This window comes from Myxine glutinosa, chromosome 1, assembly GCF_964187855.1.
Source record: "Myxine glutinosa chromosome 1, kmMyxGlut1.1, whole genome shotgun sequence".
In the NCBI taxonomy this organism is placed as follows: domain Eukaryota; kingdom Metazoa; phylum Chordata; class Myxini; order Myxiniformes; family Myxinidae; genus Myxine; species Myxine glutinosa.
Window position 1 is genome coordinate 445,404,359 of NC_136261.1, and position 24,070 is coordinate 445,428,428.

General features: G+C 48.7%; 2 protein-coding genes across 6 annotated transcripts in view; both read left to right on the forward strand.

Moving 5' to 3' along the window:
- Positions 1-13,664, forward strand: part of LOC137418526 (E3 ubiquitin/ISG15 ligase TRIM25-like) — a 39,019-nt gene extending 25,355 nt beyond the window's left edge. The window contains exons 7-8 of the mRNA XM_078770833.1: positions 6,427-6,486; positions 12,998-13,664. Of these exons, the coding sequence (XP_078626959.1) occupies positions 6,427-6,486; positions 12,998-13,521 (584 nt within the window). The 3' untranslated portion in view covers positions 13,522-13,664. The remainder of the gene's footprint in view (positions 1-6,426; positions 6,487-12,997) is intronic.
- Positions 13,665-13,936: 272 nt separating this feature from the next.
- On the forward strand, positions 13,937-23,571 carry LOC144889675 (uncharacterized). 5 transcript variants are annotated; one of them, XM_078770852.1, is made up of 3 exons: positions 13,937-13,954; positions 21,610-21,684; positions 22,018-23,571. In XM_078770852.1, exons 2-3 carry the CDS (start codon positions 21,640-21,642, stop codon positions 23,191-23,193), a joined length of 1,221 nt encoding a protein of 406 aa, XP_078626978.1. In that variant the 5' UTR covers positions 13,937-13,954; positions 21,610-21,639; the 3' UTR covers positions 23,194-23,571. The 5 variants fall into 5 exon arrangements, with proteins under 5 accessions (XP_078626978.1, XP_078626977.1, XP_078626976.1 ...); XM_078770851.1 differs by lacking the exon at positions 13,937-13,954 and adding an exon at positions 16,004-16,482; XM_078770850.1 differs by lacking the exon at positions 13,937-13,954 and adding an exon at positions 16,004-16,478.
- The last annotated feature ends 499 nt before the right edge of the window (positions 23,572-24,070 follow it).

A 24,070-nucleotide genomic window follows, 5' to 3' on the forward strand; every position in this document is an offset into this window, starting at 1 on the left:
TGGTGAATGAGTTGGCTGGGTGCGACAATAACAAGCTGATTCGACTTTGGTTCAGGTCTGGATCCAGATCCGGTCTTTCAGGGGATACAAAACATAAACTGTGCAGCCTGGTGGAGGTATGTGCTCTACCAGGTGCCGTTCTAGTTAATTTCGTTATGATAAAGAAACATTATGGACCAGAAATACAAGACTAACATAATTTAAATCCTTTTTCATAAATTATAAAATTCATAACATGAAATCCACAAAGTTGTGATCCGGGATTGTCGGCGGATCGGCCCGCGAGGGAGAGAAATCTCCTTTTGTGCCGAAAACAAACATTTTAGAGGTGTATGAGGTCATTAGTTGAGATTGTGAGGAACCAGGACATGAACTTGGTGTTTGTGCAAAACTTAACATCCAGGTCGATGTAACTGATCATTCATTCATTCATTGTTTTATTCTTCTCATGAACTGTAATTGTAAAAGTTTGGAAAAGTGAAGAATGTTTGTGTAAAAGTTGTTAAAATGAATTCTGTACAGTGAAGTGTTCACGGAACATCACAAACGAAGCAGAAACTTTAGGTTAATATTTCCAGGTGTTGTACATGAAACACACACACTGATTACACAGTGATACGTCACGTGGAACATGTCAGGTGAATGAGTTGTTCTCACTTCATTCTTCAAATAATTTATTCATTGTTATGATAAAAACAACTGATCAATGAACATTATGAAAGGCTGGACAAAATAATTCAGTCATTTCCATTTTGGATCGATCAACCATTGGGGCAATCCAGGGAAACTTAAAAAATAAATAGGACCGTGGGTCCTGAAGCTCACCTGGATCAGGAGCAACAGTCGCTCAACCCCCCACGGACCCTCTCAAACTATGATATGTTTAATGCTGTGAACAAACTTTGGTGCATCATTGGTGATGAAGGTTGTGATCAGGTTTTTCAACATTGTGTGTGTAGTTTCGGAGAAGAGATCAAATACCTATTTTGTGGGGTCAAACCCCCGTAGTTCTCCTTATTGAGCGCAGATTTTGATGTGATTAATTCACCTTCATTAGGCTTCAGATATGAAGCTCATGTCCAACTTTCATCAACATCATGTGTTTGGTTCAAGTGATAATGACTGAAGTGTTTACAGACTCAATCCCTCCCTCCCTCAATCCCTCCTTCCCTCACTCACTCCCTCACTCACTTACCTATGGACAATCCTCGATCGCATAAGCTCACCGCACTAAAGTCCAGGTGAGCTAAAAATACTGAGTTGGTAAAGGGAATTTTTCAATCTATAATTTTTTCACAGGTGCACTGACCTATCACGGAGCGATCAACAGATTAATTTCACCAAGAACGATCTCACATCAACATAAATCATTCACATGTTCCTAAAATCATTCACATGCATATTGAATAATTCGCATGTTGCTTCAATCATTGACATGTACCTGGAATAATTCACATGTTCCTTGAATCATTCACATGTACCTTGAATCAATTACATGCACATTGAATCATTCACATGTACCTTGAATAATTCGCATGTTTCTTGAATCATTCACATGTTTCTTGAATCATTCACTTGTTCCTGGAATCATGTGATGTTTAATTCCAGTGAAGAAGGAAAGATTCATTCTATCTTGTGGAGAAAACGAATTAGCGATCACTCCATTTTACTACATGAGAGGGAAGTGTAAGGACAATGTTGTGAAATTTCCTTCATGAATCGATGAAAATTATAATTTATTTAATACAAAATGGAGGTTTCATTTCTCTTCCCCCATGTTTGTTGTGTTTAGATTTTTCGTTAAAAGATAAAATAAATCTTCATTAAAGCGCGGCGTTACGCGCGCTGCTTGTGAGCAAGGAGGAAGCGGACAAGCGGTAACATATAAACGTCTTTATTGTAAGACTACACTGTAACACTGTACCGCTCCGGGCTGGGCGCCCGGTGTATATCATGAGGCCACGCCTACCCCTCGGACGTGGCCACCGCCCACTTGGTGCGTGGAATGATGTCACCACGCCAGTGGGCTTTTGTGTCCGCCACACGCGCCCCCCCAGAATTCCCGCGCACCTGGAGGGCCAGTTTGCGGGGCAGACGAATGACCCGGCCGAAGCGCCCCCTGGCGATCGGCGGCGTCCGGGGTGCAGGGATGCCAGGTGGGATGCCCCTGGCTGCTCCTGGGATGGGTGCAGGACCGGGGGGCGGCGTGGCGGCGGGGCTGGGCGGTGCCGGGGGTCCGCCCGCAGGAGGGCGGCCCCGACGTGGGGGTCGGGCCACTGGCGGTGGATGGTCCACATCGAGGTGGGCCGGCTTGAGGCGGTCTACCGAAACGCGGTCAGGAGTACCGCCGATGTCCAGGGTGAAGTGCTTTGCCCCAGTCTCCAGCACGCGGAAAGGCCCGTCGTACGGGGGCCGCAGTGGTGTCCGATGGGCATCGTGGCGGACGAAGACGTACTCCGCCGTGCGAAGCTCCGGGGCGACGTGCGTCGGTGGGTGCCCGTGGCATGCCCTTGGCACCGGGGCGAACCTCTGGGCGGTCTCTTGCAGAGCGGAGCGCTGCTGTGCCGCGGACCATGGTGCCGTGGAGTCGGGGAGGAACTCGCCCGGCACCCGCAGCGGTTGCCTGAAGACCAACTCCGCCGCGGATGCGCGCAGGTCCTCCTTGGGCGCCGTCCGGAGGCCCAGCAGGACCCAGGGGAGCCTGTCGACCCAGCCGCCGTCGCGGAGGGTGGCCCGGAGCGCGGCCTTCAATGAGCGGTGAAATCGCTCACACAGGCCGTTAGCCTGGGGGTGGTAGGCCGTGGTTCGGTGCAGCCGGACCCCGAGCCCCTGCGCAACCGCCCCCCAGAGCTCCGAGGTGAACTGGGGGCCGCGGTCGGATGAGATGTCTGAGGGGGCGCCGAACCGGGCGACCCAGGTGGCAATGAAAGCCTGCGCGACATTGGCCGCCGTTGTCGACGCCAAGGGCACGGCCTCCGGCCACCCGGTGGTGCGGTCCACCATGGTGAGGACGTGGGTGAAACCCCGCGAGGGGGGCAGAGGTCCCACCAGGTCCACGTGGACGTGGTCAAACCGGCGTTCCGGCACCGTGAACGGGGCCAACGGGGCCTGGGTGTGCCGGTGCACCTTGGCGCGCTGGCACGCGAGGCATGTCCTGGCCCAGCCGCGGACGGCCTTCCGGAGGCCATGCCAGACGAACTTGTTGGCGATCAGCCTTTGGGAGGCCTTCGTGCCCGGGTGGGACAGGCCGTGGATGGCGTCAAACACCTGGCGCTGCCAGCCCGCGGGCACAATGGGGCGAGGACGCCCGAGGGAGACGTCGCACAAGAGGGCCGCGCCCGCGCCGTCAAACGGCACCTCGGTGACGCGGAGGCCCGTGACGGCGGTCTGCAAGGCCTGGACGTCGGGGTCAGCGGCCTGGTCCGCTGCCATCCGGGCATAGTCGATGCCGAGGTGGACTGCGTGGGCGACGGCCCGGGAAAGGCAATCCGCCACCGGGTTGTCCTTCCCCGCGACGTGCTGGATGTCCGTCGTGTACTCGGACACGGCCGAGAGGTGACGCTGCTGCTGGGCCGACCACGGCTCGGTGACCTTGCCCATCGCGAAGATCAGCAGCTTGTGGTCGACGAAGGCAGTGAACGCCCGGCCCTCGAGCAGATGGCGGAAGTGCCTGACCGCCAAGTGAAGTCCGAGCAACTCGCGGTCGAAGGTACTGTAACGGCGTTCGGGCGGGCGAAGCTGCCGGCTAAAGAACGCCAGCGGTTGCCAAGCTCCACGCACCCATTGCTCGTGCACCGCGCCCACCGCGTAGTCCGAGGCATCGGTGGTGAGGGCGATCGGTGCATCGGGCGCCGGGTGCGCGAGCATGGTGGCGTTAGCCAAGGCGAGCTTCGCGCCCGTGAACGCCGTGTCCATCTGCTCGGTCCAGGTAACGTCGCCTTTGCCCGGCTTACCTCGGAGAGCTTCGTGCAGGGGGCGCAGGAGCTGGGCGATACGGGGCAGGAACCGATGGTAAAAGTTCACCATGCCCAGGAACTCCTGCAGCCCTCTGATCGTGCGGGGGCGCGGAAACCCCTTCACCGCCTCCACCTTGGCCGGCAGGGGGACGGCTCCATGCCTGGTGACACGGTGCCCCAGAAAATCGATTGTGGCGGCGCCGAACCGGCACTTTGCGGGGTTCACAATCAGGCCATGCTGGCCCAGGCGTTCGAAGAGCGTGCGGAGGTGGCGTAGGTGCTCTTCGCGGGACGCGCTGGCGATGAGGATATTGTCCAGGTAGACATAGACAAAATCCAAGTCGCGCAGGACGCTGTCCATCAGTCGCTGGAACGCCTGAGCCGCATTCTTCAGACCGAAGGGCATGCGCAGGAACTCGAAGAGTCCGAATGGCGTGATGACCGCCGTCTTCAGGACGTCCTCCGGCCTGACGGGGACCTGATGGTAGCCGCGTATGAGGTCCACCTTCGAGAAGAAGGACCTGCCCGCCAAACGGGCGGAAAAGTCCTGAATGTGGGGGACGGGGTAGCGGTCGGGAGTCGTGGCGTCATTGAGACGGCGATAGTCCCCGCACGGTCGCCATCCCCCGCCGGGCTTCGGCACGATGTGCAGCGGCGACGCCCAAGCGCTCTCTGAGCGCCGAACGATGCCGAGTCGCTCCAGGGTAGCGAACACCGCTTTTGCCACCGCCAGCTTCGTCGGCTCGAGGCGGCGTGCCCGGGCGTAGACCGGTGGCCCGACGGTGGGGATGTGATGGGCCACCCCGTGCTTGACGGCCCCCGCCGAGAAGGTGGGCCGCGTGAGGGCCGGGAAGCCGGCGAGGAGGCGGGTGAATGCGTCCGCTGCCGGAAGCGTACAGACCAACGTGGCCGGAACCGAATCGTTCGGCAAGCCGCTTGGCAAGCCGCTCGTTGAGCTGGGCAACGCACATGCGAGCGAGCTGAACGTCTCGGCCTGGACAAGCCGTCTGCGCTTGACGTCGACCAGGAGCCCATTAGCGCACAGGAAGTCCGCGCCAAGCAGTGCCATGGGCACGTCGGCGGTGACGAACGTCCATCGGAAAACCTGCCCTCCAAACCGCAGAGAGAGGCAGCGTTTTCCGTACGTACGGATGGGCGTCCCATTCGCGGCAAGCAGCGCGGGGCCCCCACCCGCGGCGTGCTTGTCTGACGTGCCGGCGGGAATGACACTCACCTGTGCTCCCGTGTCACACAGGTAACGGCGCCCGGAGAAGGTGTCCGTTATGAACAGCAGGCTGCTCGAACGGCCGGCGCTCATCGCCACAATTGAGCGCCGGCCCGGGCGTTTCCCGACCCGTTGAAGGAGCACGGCGGATGACACCGCCGAGCTTCGTGGCCGAACTTGGCGTGGAACCAGCACCAGGTGGTGGAGCTGGAGGAGCGCGGCTGGCTCCGCCAGGCTGGTGGAGTCGACGGGTTTCCCCGCGGTGGCGGTTTTCGCTGCGGCGGTGGGCGGGGCGTGGCGGCGTTCACGAGGTGCGTATCAGCATGCTGCTGAAACTCAGCGTGCTGTAGAAGATGATGCTGTGGAACAGCAGCGTCGAAGGCCGTGACGGCCACGCCAACGCTCGCCCGCGTGTCCGAAGCGGCGAAGTACTTGTCCGCCTCGGCCGCCAATGCTCGGGGTTCCGTTAGCCCGGTCCCGGCCAACGCGAGGCGAACCTGCGCTGGAAGTTGGCGACGGAAAAGCGCCCGGAATAGCGAACCGGGGGCTTCGTCGCCCAACAGTGACAGCATATGGTCCATTCGGACCGACGGGCACGTCTCACCGAGCTCGGGGAGATCCAGGAGGCGGTCGGCCCGTGCGTCGTCCGTGAGGCTGAACGTGGCTAGGAGTAGCCGCTTGAGTGCCTCGTACTTGTGGCCGTCCGGTGGGTGGCGAAGGACGGACACAACTCGAGCGGCCGTGCCGGGCCCGAGGGAGGCGACGACATGGCAGTAGCGCAGGTCGTCGTTGGTGAGGCGCCGAAGCTGAAATTGGGCTTTGGCTTGAACGAACCAGACCTCGGCCTGGGCCTCCCAAAATTCGGGAAGTTTAATCGCCATTGACTTGTCGTTGGCCATTGCAATGGCGTCGTGTTCGGAAGGATCGCTATGGCAGATCCAACGTCGAGGGTCACCAGTAAAGCGCGGCGTTACGCGCGCTGCTTGTGAGCAAGGAGGAAGCGGACAAGCGGTAACATATAAACGTCTTTATTGTAAGACTACACTGTAACACTGTACCGCTCCGGGCTGGGCGCCCGGTGTATATCATGAGGCCACGCCTACCCCTCGGACGTGGCCACCGCCCACTTGGTGCGTGGAATGATGTCACCACGCCAGTGGGCTTTTGTGTCCGCCACATCATTAACAAAAAAACAATAGAATTTCACATCTTGTAATTTTTGTTAATCTTTAATCATTTCCACAGAAGGACCCGTGGAGCATTCGGAGAAGGTGGAGCTGGATCAGAACAACTTGAGAAGACTTTGTAAGTGAAGGGAAATGGGGAGGGGGTTCATCTTCTTCCTTCCATTTACAGATCATTTAAAATTCCATATTTTCTCCTTTTCATTCTTTCCTTTTTCTTCTGTATTATTTCCCTGTTCATATTTTCCTTCACTCTATTCCACTTATTTATTTTCCAACTCGATTTTCCCTCTTGTTGAGTGTCACAAAACCCAAGGTTTGTTTAATTGAACGATGTCCAACCAGGAGGAGGGGTTAGTCCAAACTTGTGTTTGCTGATGAAAGGCCTTTCTTAATCCCCATTCTGTCCTCCCTCCTCTCTCACACCCCACCCCCCATCCCCTTCCCTCTCTCTCTCTCTCTCTCTCCCTTCATCTCCCCCATCCCCCTCTCTCTCCCTCCTCTTTCTCCCCCACAGCCCCATCCACCTCTCTCTCTTCCACACTGCCCCATCCCCCTCTCTCTCTCCCCCACTACCCCATCCCCCTCTCTCTCTCCCCCACTACCCCATCCCCTCTCTCTCTCTCTTCCTCACTTCCCCATCCCCTCTCTCTCTCTTCCTCACTTCCCCACCCCCCTCTCTCTCTCTCTCTTCCCCACAACCCCATTCCCCTCTTTCTCTCGTCCTCCCCTTCTCACCAACGATGTAATCAGAACAAGATCTTTCTTGACAAATCGTGGTTCGTTCTGAAACATAATCCGGTATAAATTGCTCGTTCGTCCCAGATAAAATTTACAATCCTGAAGGAATTTGTAACATATTTCCCAATCTCTCACATAAACATCTTACATCAACAAACATTGTGGAATCATAATATATCTATAATAATAAAAAGGTGTGTGTGTGTGTGTGTGTCCGTCTCCTCCATAACTCCAAAACCATGAAACGTAGCACCCCCAAACTTTGCATACATACCTCTCCACCTCCAATGGATTACATGAAGGAAAACTGTGTGTTTTCAAGATAATTTACACTAACAGGCTTATCTTTGGTCAGCCTGCGTTCAGGTCGCTCAGCTTGGGGTCTTAATTCCCCCCATTTTGTCCACTCAATTCCAGTATGCCCTGCGTCAGACAGAACAGATCGGTTTCTGTGTAATAAAGCTTGCTTGAGTGCTTGAGCTGCTTGGTGAGCACTCTCCAAGCAGCTTGGTAATGGGTGGAACACCCCTGCTCCCTCCTCAGATTGAGTCTATTTTATTTAGTTCCTTCCTTTAAAGAGTAAAAATATGGGCAATACACCTGGCGCTCACCTGGTAGAATAACCAGTATACTGCACTGACTAAAGGTATTTTAAACCAATTACAATGGTTGCCAGAAGACAGGGCAGCAGGGAGAATCATACTGACATAATCAATAGACTTCAAACAAACAAAACATACCTATTTTGGGGTCCACTCCCACATACCTCCTTTTGTAATGCCTTGAACAAACATTTATACATCACGTGTGGTGAAGGTTGTGGGGGAGTTTCATCGAAATAGTGTTTGTCGTTTCAGGGGTAAAAGCAAATACCTATTTTGGGGGGAAATATGGCTCCACGCAGACCCCCTGAGATCCCGTTTTTTTTCATTGTCGTGAACAAACTTTAGTCACAACACAACAAATATCATTTGTGCCAAATTTGGTCAAAATCCCATCAGCGGTTTTGCAGAAGAAGTTTCAAGTGTTTACAGACAGACGGACGGACGCCGCGCCATCGCATAAGCTCACCTGAACTTTGTTCCAGGTGAGCTAAAAAGTACGTATATCAACGAACGAAGCAGCCCCCCCTCAACCTCCCTTCCATTCCTCTCCCCCCCCCCCCCCCCGCCCCACCCCCAGGTGCCTCGCCTTTGTTGTGCTATTTTATTTTCCCCCTTTTTGTGTGATCTTCTTTCATGATACGACGTCACTTCCACATAAGTAGATACATCTACATACACTACTCAATAAGTTAGGGATATTGTGGGAGTGAGAGGGATATTGTGGGAGTGAGAGGGATATTGTGGGAGTGAGAGGGATATTGTGGGAGTGAGAGGGATATTGTGGGAGTGAGAGGGATATTGTGGGAGTGAGAGGGATATTGTGGGAGTGAGTTTATTTTTTTTATAGGGGTTGGGGTTATGGTATTGAAATTGTGTGGGAGTGAGGGATATTGAGGGAGTGAGTTAATTTTTTTATAGGGGTTGGGGTTATGGTATTGAAATTGTGTGGGAGTGAGAGGGATATTGTGGGAGTGAGTTAATTTTTTTATAGGGGTTCGGGTTATGGTATTGAAATTGTGTGGGAGTGAGGGATATTGAGGGAGTGAGTTAATTTTTTTATAGGGGTTCGGGTTATGGTATTGAAATTGTGTGGGAGTGAGGGATATTGAGGGAGTGAGTTAATTTTTTTTATAGGGGTTCGGGTTATGGTATTGAAATTGTGTGGGAGTGAGGGATATTGAGGGAGTGAGTTAATTTTTTTATAGGGGTTGGGGTTATGGTATTGAAATTGTGTGGGAGTGAGAGGGATATTGTGGGAGTGAGAGGGATATTGTGGGAGTGAGTTTATTTTTTTTATAGGGGTTGGGGTTATGGTATTGAAATTGTGTGGGAGTGAGAGGGATATTGTGGGAGTGAGTTAATTTTTTTATAGGGGTTGGGGTTATGGTATTGAAATTGTGTGGGAGTGAGAGGGATATTGTGGGAGTGCGTTAATTTTTTTATAAGGGTTGCGGTTATGGTATTGAAATTGTGTGGGAGTGAGAGGGATATTGTGGGAGTGAGTTAATTTTTTTATAGGGGTTGGGGTTATGGTATTGAAATTGTGTGGGAGTGAGAGGGATATTGTGGGAGTGCGTTAATTTTTTTTATAGGGGTTCGGGTTAGGGTATTGAAATTGTGTGGGAGTGAGAGGGATATTGTGGGAGTGAGTTTATTTTTTTTATAGGGGTTCGGGTTAGGGTATTGAAATTGTGTGGGAGTGAGAGGGATATTGTGGGAGTGAGTTTATTTTTTTTTATAGGGATTAGGGTTAGGGTATTCGGCAATGTGCCCTCGGCATCATGGGTGGGGTGGGGGGGGGGGGGGGAGGTTAACATCGACAATGTGCCCTCGGCATCAAGAGGAAGTGTGGGGTCTGGTGGGAAGGCATAAACACTATGTAAATGTGTGGTGGCAGAGGTTATTACAATTTCTCTATTTACTTGGGCAACGCTGATGTTAAAGCTCTGTTTGCACGGGTAAATTTGTTCTCCTTTCCTTCTCCCCCAAATCGAGGGTCCTGTAAAAGCCCCCCCCCCCCCCAAAAATAATACATGCAGAACATCCCTTCCCCTCTCCCCTCTCCCCTCCTCTTTCCTCTTCCCCTCCCCTCTTCCTCTTCCCCTTTCTCCTCCCTCCCCTTCCCCCTGCCCTCCTCCTCCCACCCCTTACCCCTGCCCTCCTCCTCCCACCCCTTCCCTCCATTCTCTTCCTCCTCCCTCTCCCCTGCCTCCTCTTCCTCTTCCCTCTCCCCTTCCTCCTCTTCCCTCCTCCTTCCCCTTCCTCCTCTTCCCTCCTCCTTCCCCTTCCAGCAGCAAGAGACATGATGACTAATTGGTCCATCAGTGAAGCGACAGGTCGACTCTTCCAGTATAAAAATAACGTCCATCGACCTCGTGTTGGATTTCGATCATGTTGGTTCGAGCTTTGCATTTCATACTCAACGAGAAACTTCTTATTCAAACTCGGAAAACATTGCAGGGAAACGATCTGCTTCTGATAAATCTTCTTCTTCAAACTCGGAAAACATCACAGAGAAACGATCTGCTTCTGATAAATCTTCCTCTTCAAATTGGAAAAACATTACAGAGAAACTCAGCCATGATCCTTCTTCTTCTTCTGGAGAAAGGGCGTAAACAAAGCACAGGCGCTTTCCCTTCCTCTTCTTCTTCATCTTATTCTTCCAAGCAGAATGGAGAAACTCAGCTGTCAGTAGATTGCTAAACATCTATCTTATATCTATATTATAAAAGGAGTCATGTCTGTCTGTCTGTCTGTCTGTTTGTGTCTCTGTGTCTCTGTCTGTCTGTCTGTTTGTGTCTCTGTGTCTTTGTCTGTCTGTTTGTGTCTCTGTGTCTCTGTCTGTGTGTCTGTGTGTCTGTTTGACATGTTGTAACTTGAGAATGGATTAATGGATTTCAATGAATCAAACTACGGTGGATTCGGGTACCTCCTGGGAATGTTTGTGATACAAAAAAAATAAATAATAAAAATATTTTTTGTGTGGGTCCATGGACACGCGTGTCGAAACTGCAAATGCCAACACGTGACATTGGGTACACCTGCACGGAGAGCAGGATCTTCCAGGAAACCATTTTTTGTTCCCCCATAGATTAACCATCTCAGCAAAGATTGGTATTTCCGTCAGCGAAGCGATGGATCTTATATTCTCGTCAACATAAACATCGGGGCGCTCACCTGGTCAAATAAACAGTATAATACACCGACTACAGGTATTTTAACCCAATTTCAATGGTTGCTCGAAGACAGGTTAGCATGTAGAATAATACTAACATAATCATAAGACTATAAAACAAACAAACAAAAAAATACATATTTTGGGGGCAAACCCATCCCACCCAGGGGCAACCCCTCCCACCCCGAGGCAACCCCTCCCACCCCGGGGCAACCCCTCCCACCCCGGGGCAACCCCTCCCACCCCGAGGCAACCCCTCCCACCCCGGGGCAACACCTCCCACACCGAGGCAACCCCTCCCACCCCGGGGCAACACCTCCCACCGCGGGGAAACCCCTCCCGCCCCGGGGCAAAACCTCCCACCCCGGGGCAATACCCCCCACCCCGGGGCAACCCCTGCCACCCTGGGGCAACTCCTCCCACCCCGGGGGAACACCTCCCACCCCGGGGCAATACCCCCCACCCCGGGGCAACCCCTCCCACCCTGGGGCAACCCCTCCCACCCCGGGGCAACACCTCCCACCCCGGGGCAACACCTCCCACCCTGGGTAACCCCTCCCACACCGGGGCAACCCCTCCCACCCCGGGGCAACTCCTCCCACCCCGGGGCAACACCTCCCACCCCGGGGCAGCCCTCCCTCCCTGGGGCAACACCTCCCACCCCGGAGCAACACCTCCCACCCCGGGGTAACCCCTCCCACCCCGGGGCAACCCCTCCCACCCCGGGGCAACCCCTCCCACCCCGGGGCAACACCTCCCACCCTGGGTAACCCCTCCCACCCCGGGGCAACACCTCCCACCCCGGGGCAACACCTCCCACCCTGGGGCAACACCTCCCACCCCGGGGCAATACCCACCACCCCAGGGCAACCCCTCCCACCCTGGGGCAACCCCTCCCACTCCGGGGCAACACCTTTCACCCCGGGGCAACACCTCCCACCCTGGGTAACCCCTCCCACCCCGGGGCAACACCTCCCACCCCGGGGCAACACCTCCCACCCCGGGGCAACACCTCTCACCCCTGGGTAACCCCTCTCACCCCTGGGTAACCCCTCTCACCCCTGGGTAACCCCTCCCACCCCGGGGCAACACCTCCCACCCCGGGGCAACACCTCCCACCCCCCACCCCGTAGATCCCCCAAAGGAGCAGATTTTTTTTATTGCCTTGAATAAACTCAGGTACATCATGGGGGATGAAGGTTGTGGTGAAGTTTCATCGAAATCGTTTGTGTAGATTGAGAAAAAGCAAATTCCTATTTTGTGGGTTAAACCTGGATCCACTTGACCCCCGGTAAACCCCTTAGACGGCGAGTTTTTTTAGTGCCATGAACAAACTTTAGTTACATCAAAACACATATCATTTGTGCCAAATTTGGTCGCAATCCCATCAGCGGTTTCGGAGAAGAAGTTTCAAGTGTTTACGGACCACACGACGCGTCATCGCATAAGCTCACCTGAACTTCGTTCCAGGTGAGATAAATACACGTGTAAAACAATCAACGTCGAGTGCTAAAACCACTTGGTTTCCATGGTGATACGGTGGCTCGCTTCATGGAGGCATCTCCGGAATGGGAAAGCAAATGGAGGATGAAAGTAACAGGACAAGCACGATGTCTGAGAGGTATCCGCATTCGCTTTGAGGTGTCTAACCTGGGTTTGAATCCCGACCGAGCTATAAACTGTCATCCCGGTGTTTCACAGGTGCAGAGTGACTCATCAATGTGTGTGTCGACCTGTTAAACAGTGTCACACCTGCAGGATTTTCATTTCCCCTGCCCTCCCTCCTCCTCTCCCCCCTCTTCAACCTCTGACCCCTCTCCCCTCAACCTCTGCCGCCCCTCAACCTCTGTCCCCTCCTCATCCTCTCTCCTCACTCACAGATCTCCTCCCTCGTCTTCTCCCCTCCCGATCCACTCCCCCTCGAAGTTTTTCTCGGTGAAATAAATAAATAAATAATGTAAGTTGTTCATTGAGAAATAAATAAAGTTGTTAAATCGTGAAGTGAATAAACAAAACAATTGTAATAAAAGATTTTTTGTGATAGAGATTAATGTGTTTGTGTTTTTGTCCGTTTGTCTAACAATGTCCGTGACCCTGTGTCGTCTCCGCAGATGGACGGAGCCCGAGTCTGGACCCAAACTCTGCACATCGCCGGATCAAGATCTCCGGGGATCTCAGGACGGCGACTGGAACCTGTGCCGGGAATCAGTACCCGGAACATCCTGATCGGTTTGATTATTATGCACAAGTTGTTTCCTGTGATTGTTTCTCCTCAGGTCGTCATTACTGGGAGGTCGATGTGAGGTCGAGTAGTTTGTGCAGAATCGGGATCTGTTTAAACTCCATGGGGAGAAAAGGGGCAGAGAGCGGGTTGGGAGAGAATCCCGAGTCTTGGTGTTTAGAGAAATGGAATAACAAATTCTCCGCACATCACAACAATCAATGTACCTTCCTGTCCGTCCCGGGGGATCATGAACGGTTTGGGTTCTTCTTGGATTGCGAGGCGGGAGAGTTGACGTGTTTCGGGGACTCGCAGGTCCTGCACGTGTTCAGGGGGAACTTAATGGACTCCGTTAAACCCGCTATTCGGGTTTGGGATGATGGTTCCGTTCATTTTGTACATTTAGGGAAATAAACTTTCATCACAAACTGATCCGGTTATTTTGGGTCAAATCAATCAAATCATTTACCTGTTCATGACGATGTGATTCACCTGTTCATGACGATGTGATTAGAGATTAATGTTTATATTATAATAAAGTTTATATAATTTAATAAGTTCATTGTTTATCTTATTTGATGTGAATTGAACTTTAACCCGAACTCTTCACTCTCCTCAGATGCAATAGTTTCTTCTTCTTCAAAGCGTCATTGAATGGGATGTTTGAGTGAAGAAAGTCCGTCCAGGTAGATGAAACCCTTTGTGTTTACCTGGAATAGAGCACCGGCGTTAATCGTGAAGGTGACGGTGGGTTTGGATTGGATCACAGGTGGAATGTGGAGCCCTGCATGGAATTAACAGAACCTTCATCAGGTATCGCGAATCACACCGTTGGAAACATTGCCAGGTGACCTTTTGGGTGTTACTCTCTCTTTTGATCCGATGAAGGGTTCATACCTGACCTGAAACGTCAGGTTCTCATTGTTTCTCACAGAGGTTTTAATCTTTATCTTTGTGGAAATCTCTTCCATCCAATCAAAACACAGAGATAAAATCATCATTTCATCACCAGTGTATTGACGTCACGAAGTTAATTTAGCGTCATCACGTGAATGCAAATTCCAGAGAAGTCGTCGCATCATGTTCTGTGATTAACAATTCATATTCACCTGGCGGGAGGTAAACCGTGATCATACAGGTGCTGCCCTCAGGGCGACATTGCACTCCGAGAGGGGCAGGTTGGGGCTCACTCTCGAATTTCTCCAATTGGGGGAAACTCGACCCTACAATTTTTGGTAGTGGGGACTTAGATCTCGCTATACCTGGATATTTAAACAAAGAACAGGTCAACACCTTCATGTTAACATTCACCAATTCACTTCTCTTTTTAATTTTACACATCGACGCCATTGAATGTTGATATTACAACCTGAATGACGAATCTTCCCAGGTATTACGTTTGTATCGTGAGTGAAAAACCTGCGATACAACATGTACGAAACGTGCTTTGTGACGTCACAATAGGGAACAATGTGCAGTGGAATTGAAAACAAGGGTGTTTCACAGGTAAGATGATCCATCAATGCGTGGCAGGGGGCTCATCCCGGTGTTTCACAGGTAGGATGATCCATCGACGTGCAGTATGGGGCTCATCACGGTGTTTCACAGGTAGGATGATCCATCGACGTGCGGTATGGGGCTCATCACGGTGTTTCACAGGTAGGATGATCCATCAATGTGCGGTCGGGGGCTCATCATGGTGTTTCACAGGTAGGATGATCCATCAATGCACGGTAGAGGGCTCATCCCGGTGTTTCACAGGTAGGATGATCCATCAATGCACGATAAGGGCTCATCACGGTGTTTCACAGGTAGGATGATCCATCAGTGTGCGGTAGGGGGCTCATCCCAGTGTTTCACAGGTAGGATGATCCATCAGTGTGTGGTAGGGGCTAATCCCTGTGTTTCACAAGTAGGATTATCCATCAATGTGCGGTAGGGGCTCATCCTGGGGTTTCACAGGTAGGATGATCCATCAATGTGCGGTCGGGGCTCATCCCGGTGTTTCACAGGTGGGATAATCCACCAATGCGCGTACTGTCCCTCGGATGAACGTGAAACGGAAATCCCGTCTCCCGACATTAGTTGGTGAACGTTAAAGATCCCAAGGTATCCTTCGTGATGAGCAGGTGAGCTATCGCCGGCATCCTGAACAAATTACAGAACAATTCCACCGTAACCTGCACAGGTCCCTGCACTCAGTCAATGACGCGACCCCGACACCTTGTGCCGCATTCAAAAGAAGAAGAAGAATCCATGATGAAACACCATACCTGGTTCTTTTCTGAAGCCTCGTCAGTTCAAACACCATTGAACTTACCGCTAGTTTCACTCACAGTGAAATGTACCTGTTGGAATTCTGCACCTATATCTGGTGGTGGATGCTTCTTCATCACCATCAGGTATTGTGGGATACCTGCCACGTGTTTACTGTGTCCAGTAGATATCAGGTGTGGCAGCATGTTTATACCTCAAGGTGCTGTTCCCACCTGCCAGCTCTTTCACCTTCCACACACCTTTTTAGTACGAGGACCATTTTGATGGACACAAGACACATTGGTCGTTCTTGGTTCTTGTACAAGTTTCCGGCCGCACAAGGAACGACTTTGCTGTCGATCTCTCAAGGTTAGACCACTCACCTTAGTCTGGAAGTGCTGAATTCCTGCCCATGGAGCTCACCAGGTGTTTTGGTTCATGGTCCTGATGTAACAGCTTTCAATACCTCATCATCTTTACCTGAATGTTGGTGGATGTTGTGGGCAGTGCCACGCGTCGTTGTACCTTCCAGTGTGTGTACACGGAAGTCCAGGTTATCAATGGCACTTTGAGTGAATTTTCCACCTGTAAGGTTTGTGGGAATCAAGAGCTCACCTTGTTCCTGGTCTCCTCACTAGTCCGTGACATGGAAGCGATACATCTCTGGCTATTTGATACCTGATGATATTGATAAAACGGTTCAATATTTAAACTCTTTCTTTACTCCTGGTTTGTTTTAAGGTGTGAAATGCTCGTGGGGATACCTTCTACAGGTGCACAAATACCTTGATCCATATTCAGCACTTTTTCCCGATTTCTCTCACTCAGTTCCAATTTTAAGTCTGACTCATTCATCTCTGGAGTTGCATCATTCACCATCCAGGTCACGTGATTGTAGATGTAGAGGGACACAGGTACACATTCAGGTGCAGAATTACAGCGATGAATAAACAGCGATGGATCATCTTCTGGGTTCTTCTTCTACTCCGTTTCTCACAGGTGTCCTTCACATCATTCCGGAATGATTTCGCAGAATGGTGGAAGATAACGTTCTTTTCAGGCTTAGCACCTGTGGTTGTGGATTCGTCACCGCTTTCCTCTGCACGTTTCTTCAGGCAGGTAACCTTTGATAGAAGATAACCTGTTGACATATCTGATGAACAAATGATAGAAGATTTACCTTTTTGTAGGACTATCATGACCTTTGATCCACGGTCTGCGGAGTATTCTTCATGCCTTTTTGAGAATGGAGCACCTGTATAAAGTGGTATTCACTATGCGAGGTACGGACAACCAGCACCTGTATTTGTGGTGAAGTGAACTCAGAAAGATGATTGTGTTCGGATCTTCAGATAAGTTACCATCTTTGTAAGAGATGAACTACTGCAGAGTATCATCATGTACTGGATCACAAGTGTGTTTCATCTGCAGGTTAGACTTTGTCATATTTGTACACACACAGGACTTGTGGTACCTGAACTCATTATCAATCATGTCACCACAATTGTTACCATATACTTGGATACGGTGTACCATATCATCATCACTGAGTACCTTTTCTTGCTCCCATATCACATTTTGTCGATTATCCTTCGTACTCACAGGTAGTAGTTGATGTTCACCTGTGTGATCTCGTTCCTTCACACAAACGAAGCACTGATTTCTATGGTCTATGGATTTAGTACTGGATGACCCAAGGTGGATCTACACCTGATGGTCCCAGAGTTCGTTTCTGCATTTTTGTCACATGTGTTGGACACATGTGATGATTTCACTTTTTCACAATTTCCACATGTGACATGACACATGTTTCGGATTCGTCACTTCCGCCCTTGTTCTTATTATATACTGTTAGGATTTTTAGTTTCAGGTAATATTGTTGTTAAGATTTCTGTGTGAAATGGAGATGACTTTTGTAAAAGGTAAAAATTAATGTTTGTGAAGGAAAAAGAAAAAAACGCGGCAAAGAAACCGGAAGATGAGAGAGGAGGTGATCAGCAGGGAGAGGAGGAGACAGGTGACGTGGAAAATTTTGTGACGTCCCCTAACGAGGCACAGTTCCAGGTGTTAAAAAGATTGGAACTTGGAACTTAGGACTTTGGTCAAATACTGTAACTTGGATGTCCGAATTAATATGAAGAAGGCAGAGATTCAGACGTTGGTGGTGGAATATTTCGTGGGAATGAGAAAATGGGAAGAGGTAGCATTGGATTGGGTACCAGAGGGAAAAGGAAATATGGAGCTCTGGAAAATGGAGATGCAACTGCAGAGCCAGGAACGATTTAAAGAGTTGGAATGGAAAGCAGAAAAGGAACAAGAGGAAAGGAAAGCTGAAAGGGACTTAAAGGAACGGGACATGGAGTATCAAAGGGACTTAAAGGAACGGGACATGGAGTATCAAAGGGACTTAAAGGAACGGGACATGGAGTATCAAAGGGACTTAAAGGAACGGGACATGGAGTATCAAAGGGACTTAAAGGAATGGGACATGGAGTATCAAAGGGACATAAAGGAACGGGACATGGAGTATCAAAGGGACTTAAAGGAACGGGACATGGAGTATCAAAGGGACTTAAAGGAACGGGACATGGAGTATCAAAGGGACTTAAAGGAACGGGACATGGAGTATCAAAGGGACTTCAAGGAACTGGACATGGAGTATCAAAGGGACTTAAAGGAACTGGACATGGAGCATCAAAGGGACTTAAAGGAATGGGACATGGAGTATCAAAGGGACTTAAAGGAACGGGACATGGAGTATCAAAGGGACTTAAAGGAACGGGACATGGAGTATCAAAGGGACTTAAAGGAACGGGACCTGGAGTATCAAAGGGACTTAAAGGAATGGGACATGGAGTATCAGAAGGAAATTGTACTCAAGGAGGTTGAAATACCTGGAGGACGGAGAGAAATCTTATCCATGCCGGATAGTTCGACAAGTCAGAACTCTTGGGATGTTGGTACACATGTAAGACTGGTTCCACCCTTTATAGTCCTGGCACTGGCATAGAAACCTGTATACATCTCAGAAGGCATAGACTTTGACAGTTGTTTGGAGAATGGGATACCCCGAGCTTCAATAATCTACTAGGTGGAATTCCTGAATTTGTAGCATAAGCTGGAAAATGGCCATTTTCCAAAATGGCCGCCACGGGACCAGTGCCAAACAAGAAATGCCTATAAGTTTTGATAGGAACATAATAGATTGATGATTTTGGTGTATATTATGGGGTTTTCAGGTATGCCGAACACAGTGGTGCTGTTAAAAAATATTTTAGACATTGCCTATTTACCGAAATCCAAGATGGCCACCACCAGAAGTTTGTCAATCAAGAAAACGTGTATAAATTTTAATACAAATGTAGTAGAGTGATGATTTTGGTGTCTATTTTGGGGGTTTCAGATATGCCTGACATAGTGGTGCCATCAATGAACATTTTAGATGTTGACTAGTCATTAAAATCCAAGATGGCCGCTACATGAAGTCCGTCAATCATGAAAATATGTATACCTTTTGATAGAAACGATGATGGATTACGATTTAAGTGTCTATTGTGTAGGTTTATAATATTTCATACCTAATAAAATTGGCTATAGGGAAACTAGAGCCTGTCATTTTCTGTTTTAAGAAAGGGCATTTTCTATTTCATCAATTCTCAAACTGTTAATTTCACTTCAGCCTTGCAATTCAAAATGTATTAACATGTAAGATATAGAACATAAAGTACAAATTTCATTTCAGAATAGTACCAAATTCTGGTATTTTAACCGTTTTTCTGCTTTGAAATGGAAAATGACATTCCCTAGGCAAACAGTAACATTTAGATATTAGCTAGTTTTGGACAAAAAATTTTAATAACAAGAATGAAAGTTAAAAAAACATTGCAGAATAATATTACACAGCACAGATGGAATGATCGCCAGTCATGGTATGAATATGATTTCAAGCACAGAGAGTGGTAAGATATGACAATCCAATTAATTATCATGTCCCATCCCGACACTGTTTGAACAGCCATGATTTAATGTACTGTCTTATCTGCATTACTCAAGATGTCACTGGCTGACTCCTTATTTTGACACACTGATTCTTGTTGCTTGTGACAAAAGATCACACAATTTTGCCCTGCCTTTTTACTTGGGCACCGCTTTGTGTCGCACTTTCCCATGCATTTACAGATGACAAGCTTCTCATGGGGTCGTCGTTTGACACATTTTGCAGGCAAGAGAATATCATTATCAATCACCAGCCATAGTTTGTTGGATCTGGAGATGAGTGGAAGTCATCGAGAAGGCACAGGGCATTACGCACAACAAAAAAGCTCTCTGTATATGGCCGAGAATGACACTTGATGTAGGGCGTAGGGATTGTAAGGGCTTTGGCGTCGTAGCTCGGATATGGCACTCCACTCGAAGCTGGTCGAAGGTTAGAGATTCTGACTTGGACTTTGCACCAGCCCATACATGAACGAGGTACTCCTCAGCTTTCGTCACATCCTCTTCCGTTAACTGATTTGACTGAGCAAAATCGGCCAGAAACTTCTGTGGCTCACATGACAGAGATGCGTGTTTTGTGCCAATCTTGCTTAGCGTATCATCGCCAGTGAGGACATGAGCCTTCACTATGACTCTGCACAGTCCCACTCCCAACTTATCTGCGAGAACATGAAGTGGTAGATGACGCCTGTGCTTACCAGAGCCAAACTCTTCCCACAACTCTTGAAGACCCCTCTCTCTCGCAATTGAGGGATAAAGCAAAGTAAACGCACTATTGTGTCTGTGTCATTGGAGATCACAAGCAGCCGACTACTCCCACGAGTCAAGACCCACCTCCCATGCACAGTGAAGAAATAGGCGATCATCAGCTTCCTCCAAATGACATGTCAACGCTTCGATAGATTCTGAGGTTTCGCAAGATGGTAGTGCTGAGGACCTCCCTGCATGCAGCAACTGTGCTGGCACAACTTCCTCATCGTGATGCAGCCACTGAGTATAGCGGTCAGCTTGATGAGCTCAGGCATTGATGCCAGCCGGCGGGATAGCTGCTGCAGCTTGGTTTGAATTATATTGCCCTAATAATCTGTGAGAATTCTCTTAACATCTCGATTATAAACCTCCACACTGTCATTAAGGTTCATCATCATCTCTCTTATTTCTGTCATTGTAAATCCATACCCAGCCTGAATGAGTGGATCTCGACGTGATATGATCTTAATGAATACATCAGTCTTAACACGGAATAGCCCGGGGGGGGGGGGGGGGCTAAAATAGCCCCCTCTCGAAATCTTTCGCGATAATTTTTTAACGCAAAAAGATCTCGCGCTGAAATTTCATGACTTTTTTCTTTCACATCTCGCGCACATTTTAAGACCCTATTTGCGAAAATCGGGGGTACGGTTGCGGAGATATAGCACATATTCGTGACCAACGTCACAAGAAAATGGCGGTTTCCAATGATTTTGTGTGTACAATGTATGGGTTTTACAAGAAGTGTTGTCAGAAGAATGTTTTTTCCCTTTTCAGAAGGGAAATGACATTCTTTGTCAGAAGAATGTTTCCCAAAAGGGATAACATCCCTTTTGGCTATCATCAACTATTCTAGATAACAAAACAATGAAAAACAAAAGATTTAAAAACAAAGAAATTAAAAACAAAGAAATACAAAAGAATTGGGAAACAAAGAGAGAAACAAGAAAATTATCAATCTAAAAAAATGTCAGTGGACAAATAATTTTACATTTTTCATATTGTTGATAGTGGATTATAATGAATTATTCTAGATATACAAAAATTAAATACATAGTGATAGAATAAAACAAAGAAGTGCACAAGAAAATTAGTAACATAATAATATAGCAAAAACGACTATTTTCGAATTGCATGTACATTGTGATCCATGGGACTGCATTTTCACACCTTGTGTCTCTGCTTACTCAAGTCTTTTATAAACAGGTTTATTTACTGATACTAATCACTGCCTAATCTGTTCCTAATCCCTTCCTAACCTGTTCTGAGAAAGACAAAAGAGTAAATTGACACTGTTGATTAGCATCACTTCTTGTTCCTACTAATCTGCTGCTACTCTCCTTTCAGCATCCCCATTCAATATTTATACACTGTATCAAGTGAACAAGTGAACTTGGATGTTGTCTATTTAGTCCATACAATGATTCAACTGTTCTAGTCATTACTTGTTCAGCTAGTGCTGAAGAGACATCACATCTTTCTCAATTTTGGATTCTTTAGAATTTATCATTGGGATGATTATCACCAATCATGGCTTCAACATCAAGTGGTGTACCCAGGAAAAGAACAACAAAGGTGAGTTACAGATTTTCACTTACAGTATTTCTTTGAGCCACTTGTATAATATTGATTCTTCATTCAGATATTTTTTGATGTGTTATTTGATGACAATAATGCATTTCTTATGGCATGTAAATTGAGTAATTGATATTTTATATTCTATTTCATTTCATTTATTTATTTTTATATCCAAAGTAAAAAAAAAAGGAAAATAAGAAAGTGAGCATAATTTAGAATGTAAATATACTATTCATAAAAATCATAACATTTGAAAATAGTGAAACATTGTCAACATATAAAACCAAACATTATTCTAATTAGTATTGTTTATATCCTTTGTCATTTCAGCGTAAACATGTTGAGCCTGAACCTCCACCTCCGCCTCAGCCAGAACCTGTGCCTGAACCTGAGCATGACCTTGACCTGGAGATGCAACTATTTCAGCAATTTCGACAGTTCGAAAGTGACGACGATGACTACGACGAGCTGGTTGGTCGCCTTTCTCCAGAGGAGTCAGATGATGAATACTTAGAACATGCAGATGAACCCCCTGCCGAAGATCCTGAAGCGGAGGAGGTTAATCCCTTTCAACCAAAGAGAGCTCTCAAAGCAGTGAACAGCGTCGACACCTCGTTAGATCCTGAGAACTATGATCCATGGACTTTACCTCATCCTCCAGAAGAATACACAGTTGGAGTCGAGAAACCGAAACGAAATGACCCAGGGAAAAGCATACATTGGGAAACAGCCCAGCCACAAGCAAGAGGACGACAGAATATTGCCAATGTCTTGGCAGGAATTCCTGGTGTCAATCGGAATGCAAGACATGCAGATACTCCTGTGAAAGCCTGGGGGTGCTTCTTCTCTGACGACATGCTTGCTGTTGTTTTGACCAACACAAACAAAAAGATCAACAAGTACCTTTCCAATTTGACCCCAGAAGTACGCAACTCGGACAAGAATTCGTACCTTCGTGAAGCATCGGCAACGGAAATAGAGGGCATGCTCTACTACAGAGGAATGCTCGGTCAGAATCTGCTAGACGTCAAATGGCTCTTTGGCGATCGAGTTGGTCATCCGGTTTTCGGCGCTACAATGAGCAAGAACCGATTCAAGTTTCTGCTTACCAAATTGTCATTCGATGATAAGGACACAAGACCAGAGCGATGGAGAAACGATCGTTTCGCAGCGTTTCGCGAGCTCCACGACTTGCTGAACAGGAATTGTGCAGAGGCCCTGATACCCAGTGATTTCATCACGATTGATGAAACCTTGTATCCAATGCGATCCGGAATTTCGTTCAGGCAATACAACAGGAGCAAGCCGGCAAAGTATGGCCAACTGTTTCGCTCGCTGAACGATGCAAGACATCCTTACACGTTCTTCAGTCGACCATATGCAGGGAAGCCAACCGGTGACCACCCTACCCACCACTATGTGACAGGAACTGAAGAGGTAGTCAAGAACCTCATAAAATCAAATGGAGGAGCACCGACAGTTGCGAGGCCGCAATCTCACCATTGATCAGCTGTACACGTCACTCCCACTCACAGAATTGTATTCGAAAAAGGAATAACAGTCACAGACACAATACAAACAAACAGAAAGGGGTTACCCCAAGAAATGAAGACGACTGATGGACGAGAGGAGCATTCCTACAAAGTTGCTTGGTTCAGGGAAAACAAGAACGTGAGCCTCCACTCATACGTGGTAAACACCAAGTCATCAGGGACAAAGAATGTACTGTTGGTCACATCCATGAAACCCATCCTCGGAGTCACAAAAGACGATGGGAAACAGAAGCCGGCTGCATACAAACTGTACGACTACACAAAGGGGGGGGGGGGGGGGGGGACGGACGTCATTGATCAACGGGCAATGAGTTTCACCTGCAAGCCGAAATCCAACCGGTGGACAATTGTGGCCTTGGCATACCTCCTCGATACCTGCCGAGTCAACGCACTGACGATCTATGCTCTCAACAAAGGAGAGAAACCATGAGAGCTCGATTCGTTCGACTTTGGACTGACGTTAGCCGAGCAACTGACTACCCCTTTCATACAGGCGCGTCCTCTTCGGGGATTATCGACACCCATTGCCCAAAAGATGAAGAGAGCACTAGGAACAGAGGCAGCCGGCGTGCAACATCGAGAGCCAGGGGGAGATCTGTTGGACCATCATGGCGATTCTCGTCGTCGTTGCAGGGCCTGCTTAGATCAGTCACATGGAGAAGGACATAAACTGAGGAAAAAGGCCATGCCAAAGAATCCAAGCCAGTGCCAGGTTTGTGGTGAGGCATGTTGCAAAGAACATACTGTTCACTTCTGTCTGGCATGCTATGCAAAACAAAACTAACTGAAAGAAAAAGGAAGAAAATTGGACTTCATGCTGAAAAATTGAC

Excerpts from the sequence above, each read along its gene's own strand:
- LOC144889675 (XM_078770852.1), top strand. The coding sequence starts at position 21,640 with ATGGCTTCAACATCAAGTGGTGTACCCAGGAAAAGAACAACAAAG. Across the intron at positions 21,685-22,017 it reads CCAGGAAAAGAACAACAAAG|CGTAAACATGTTGAGCCTGA; the intron begins GTGAGTTACAGA and ends TTGTCATTTCAG.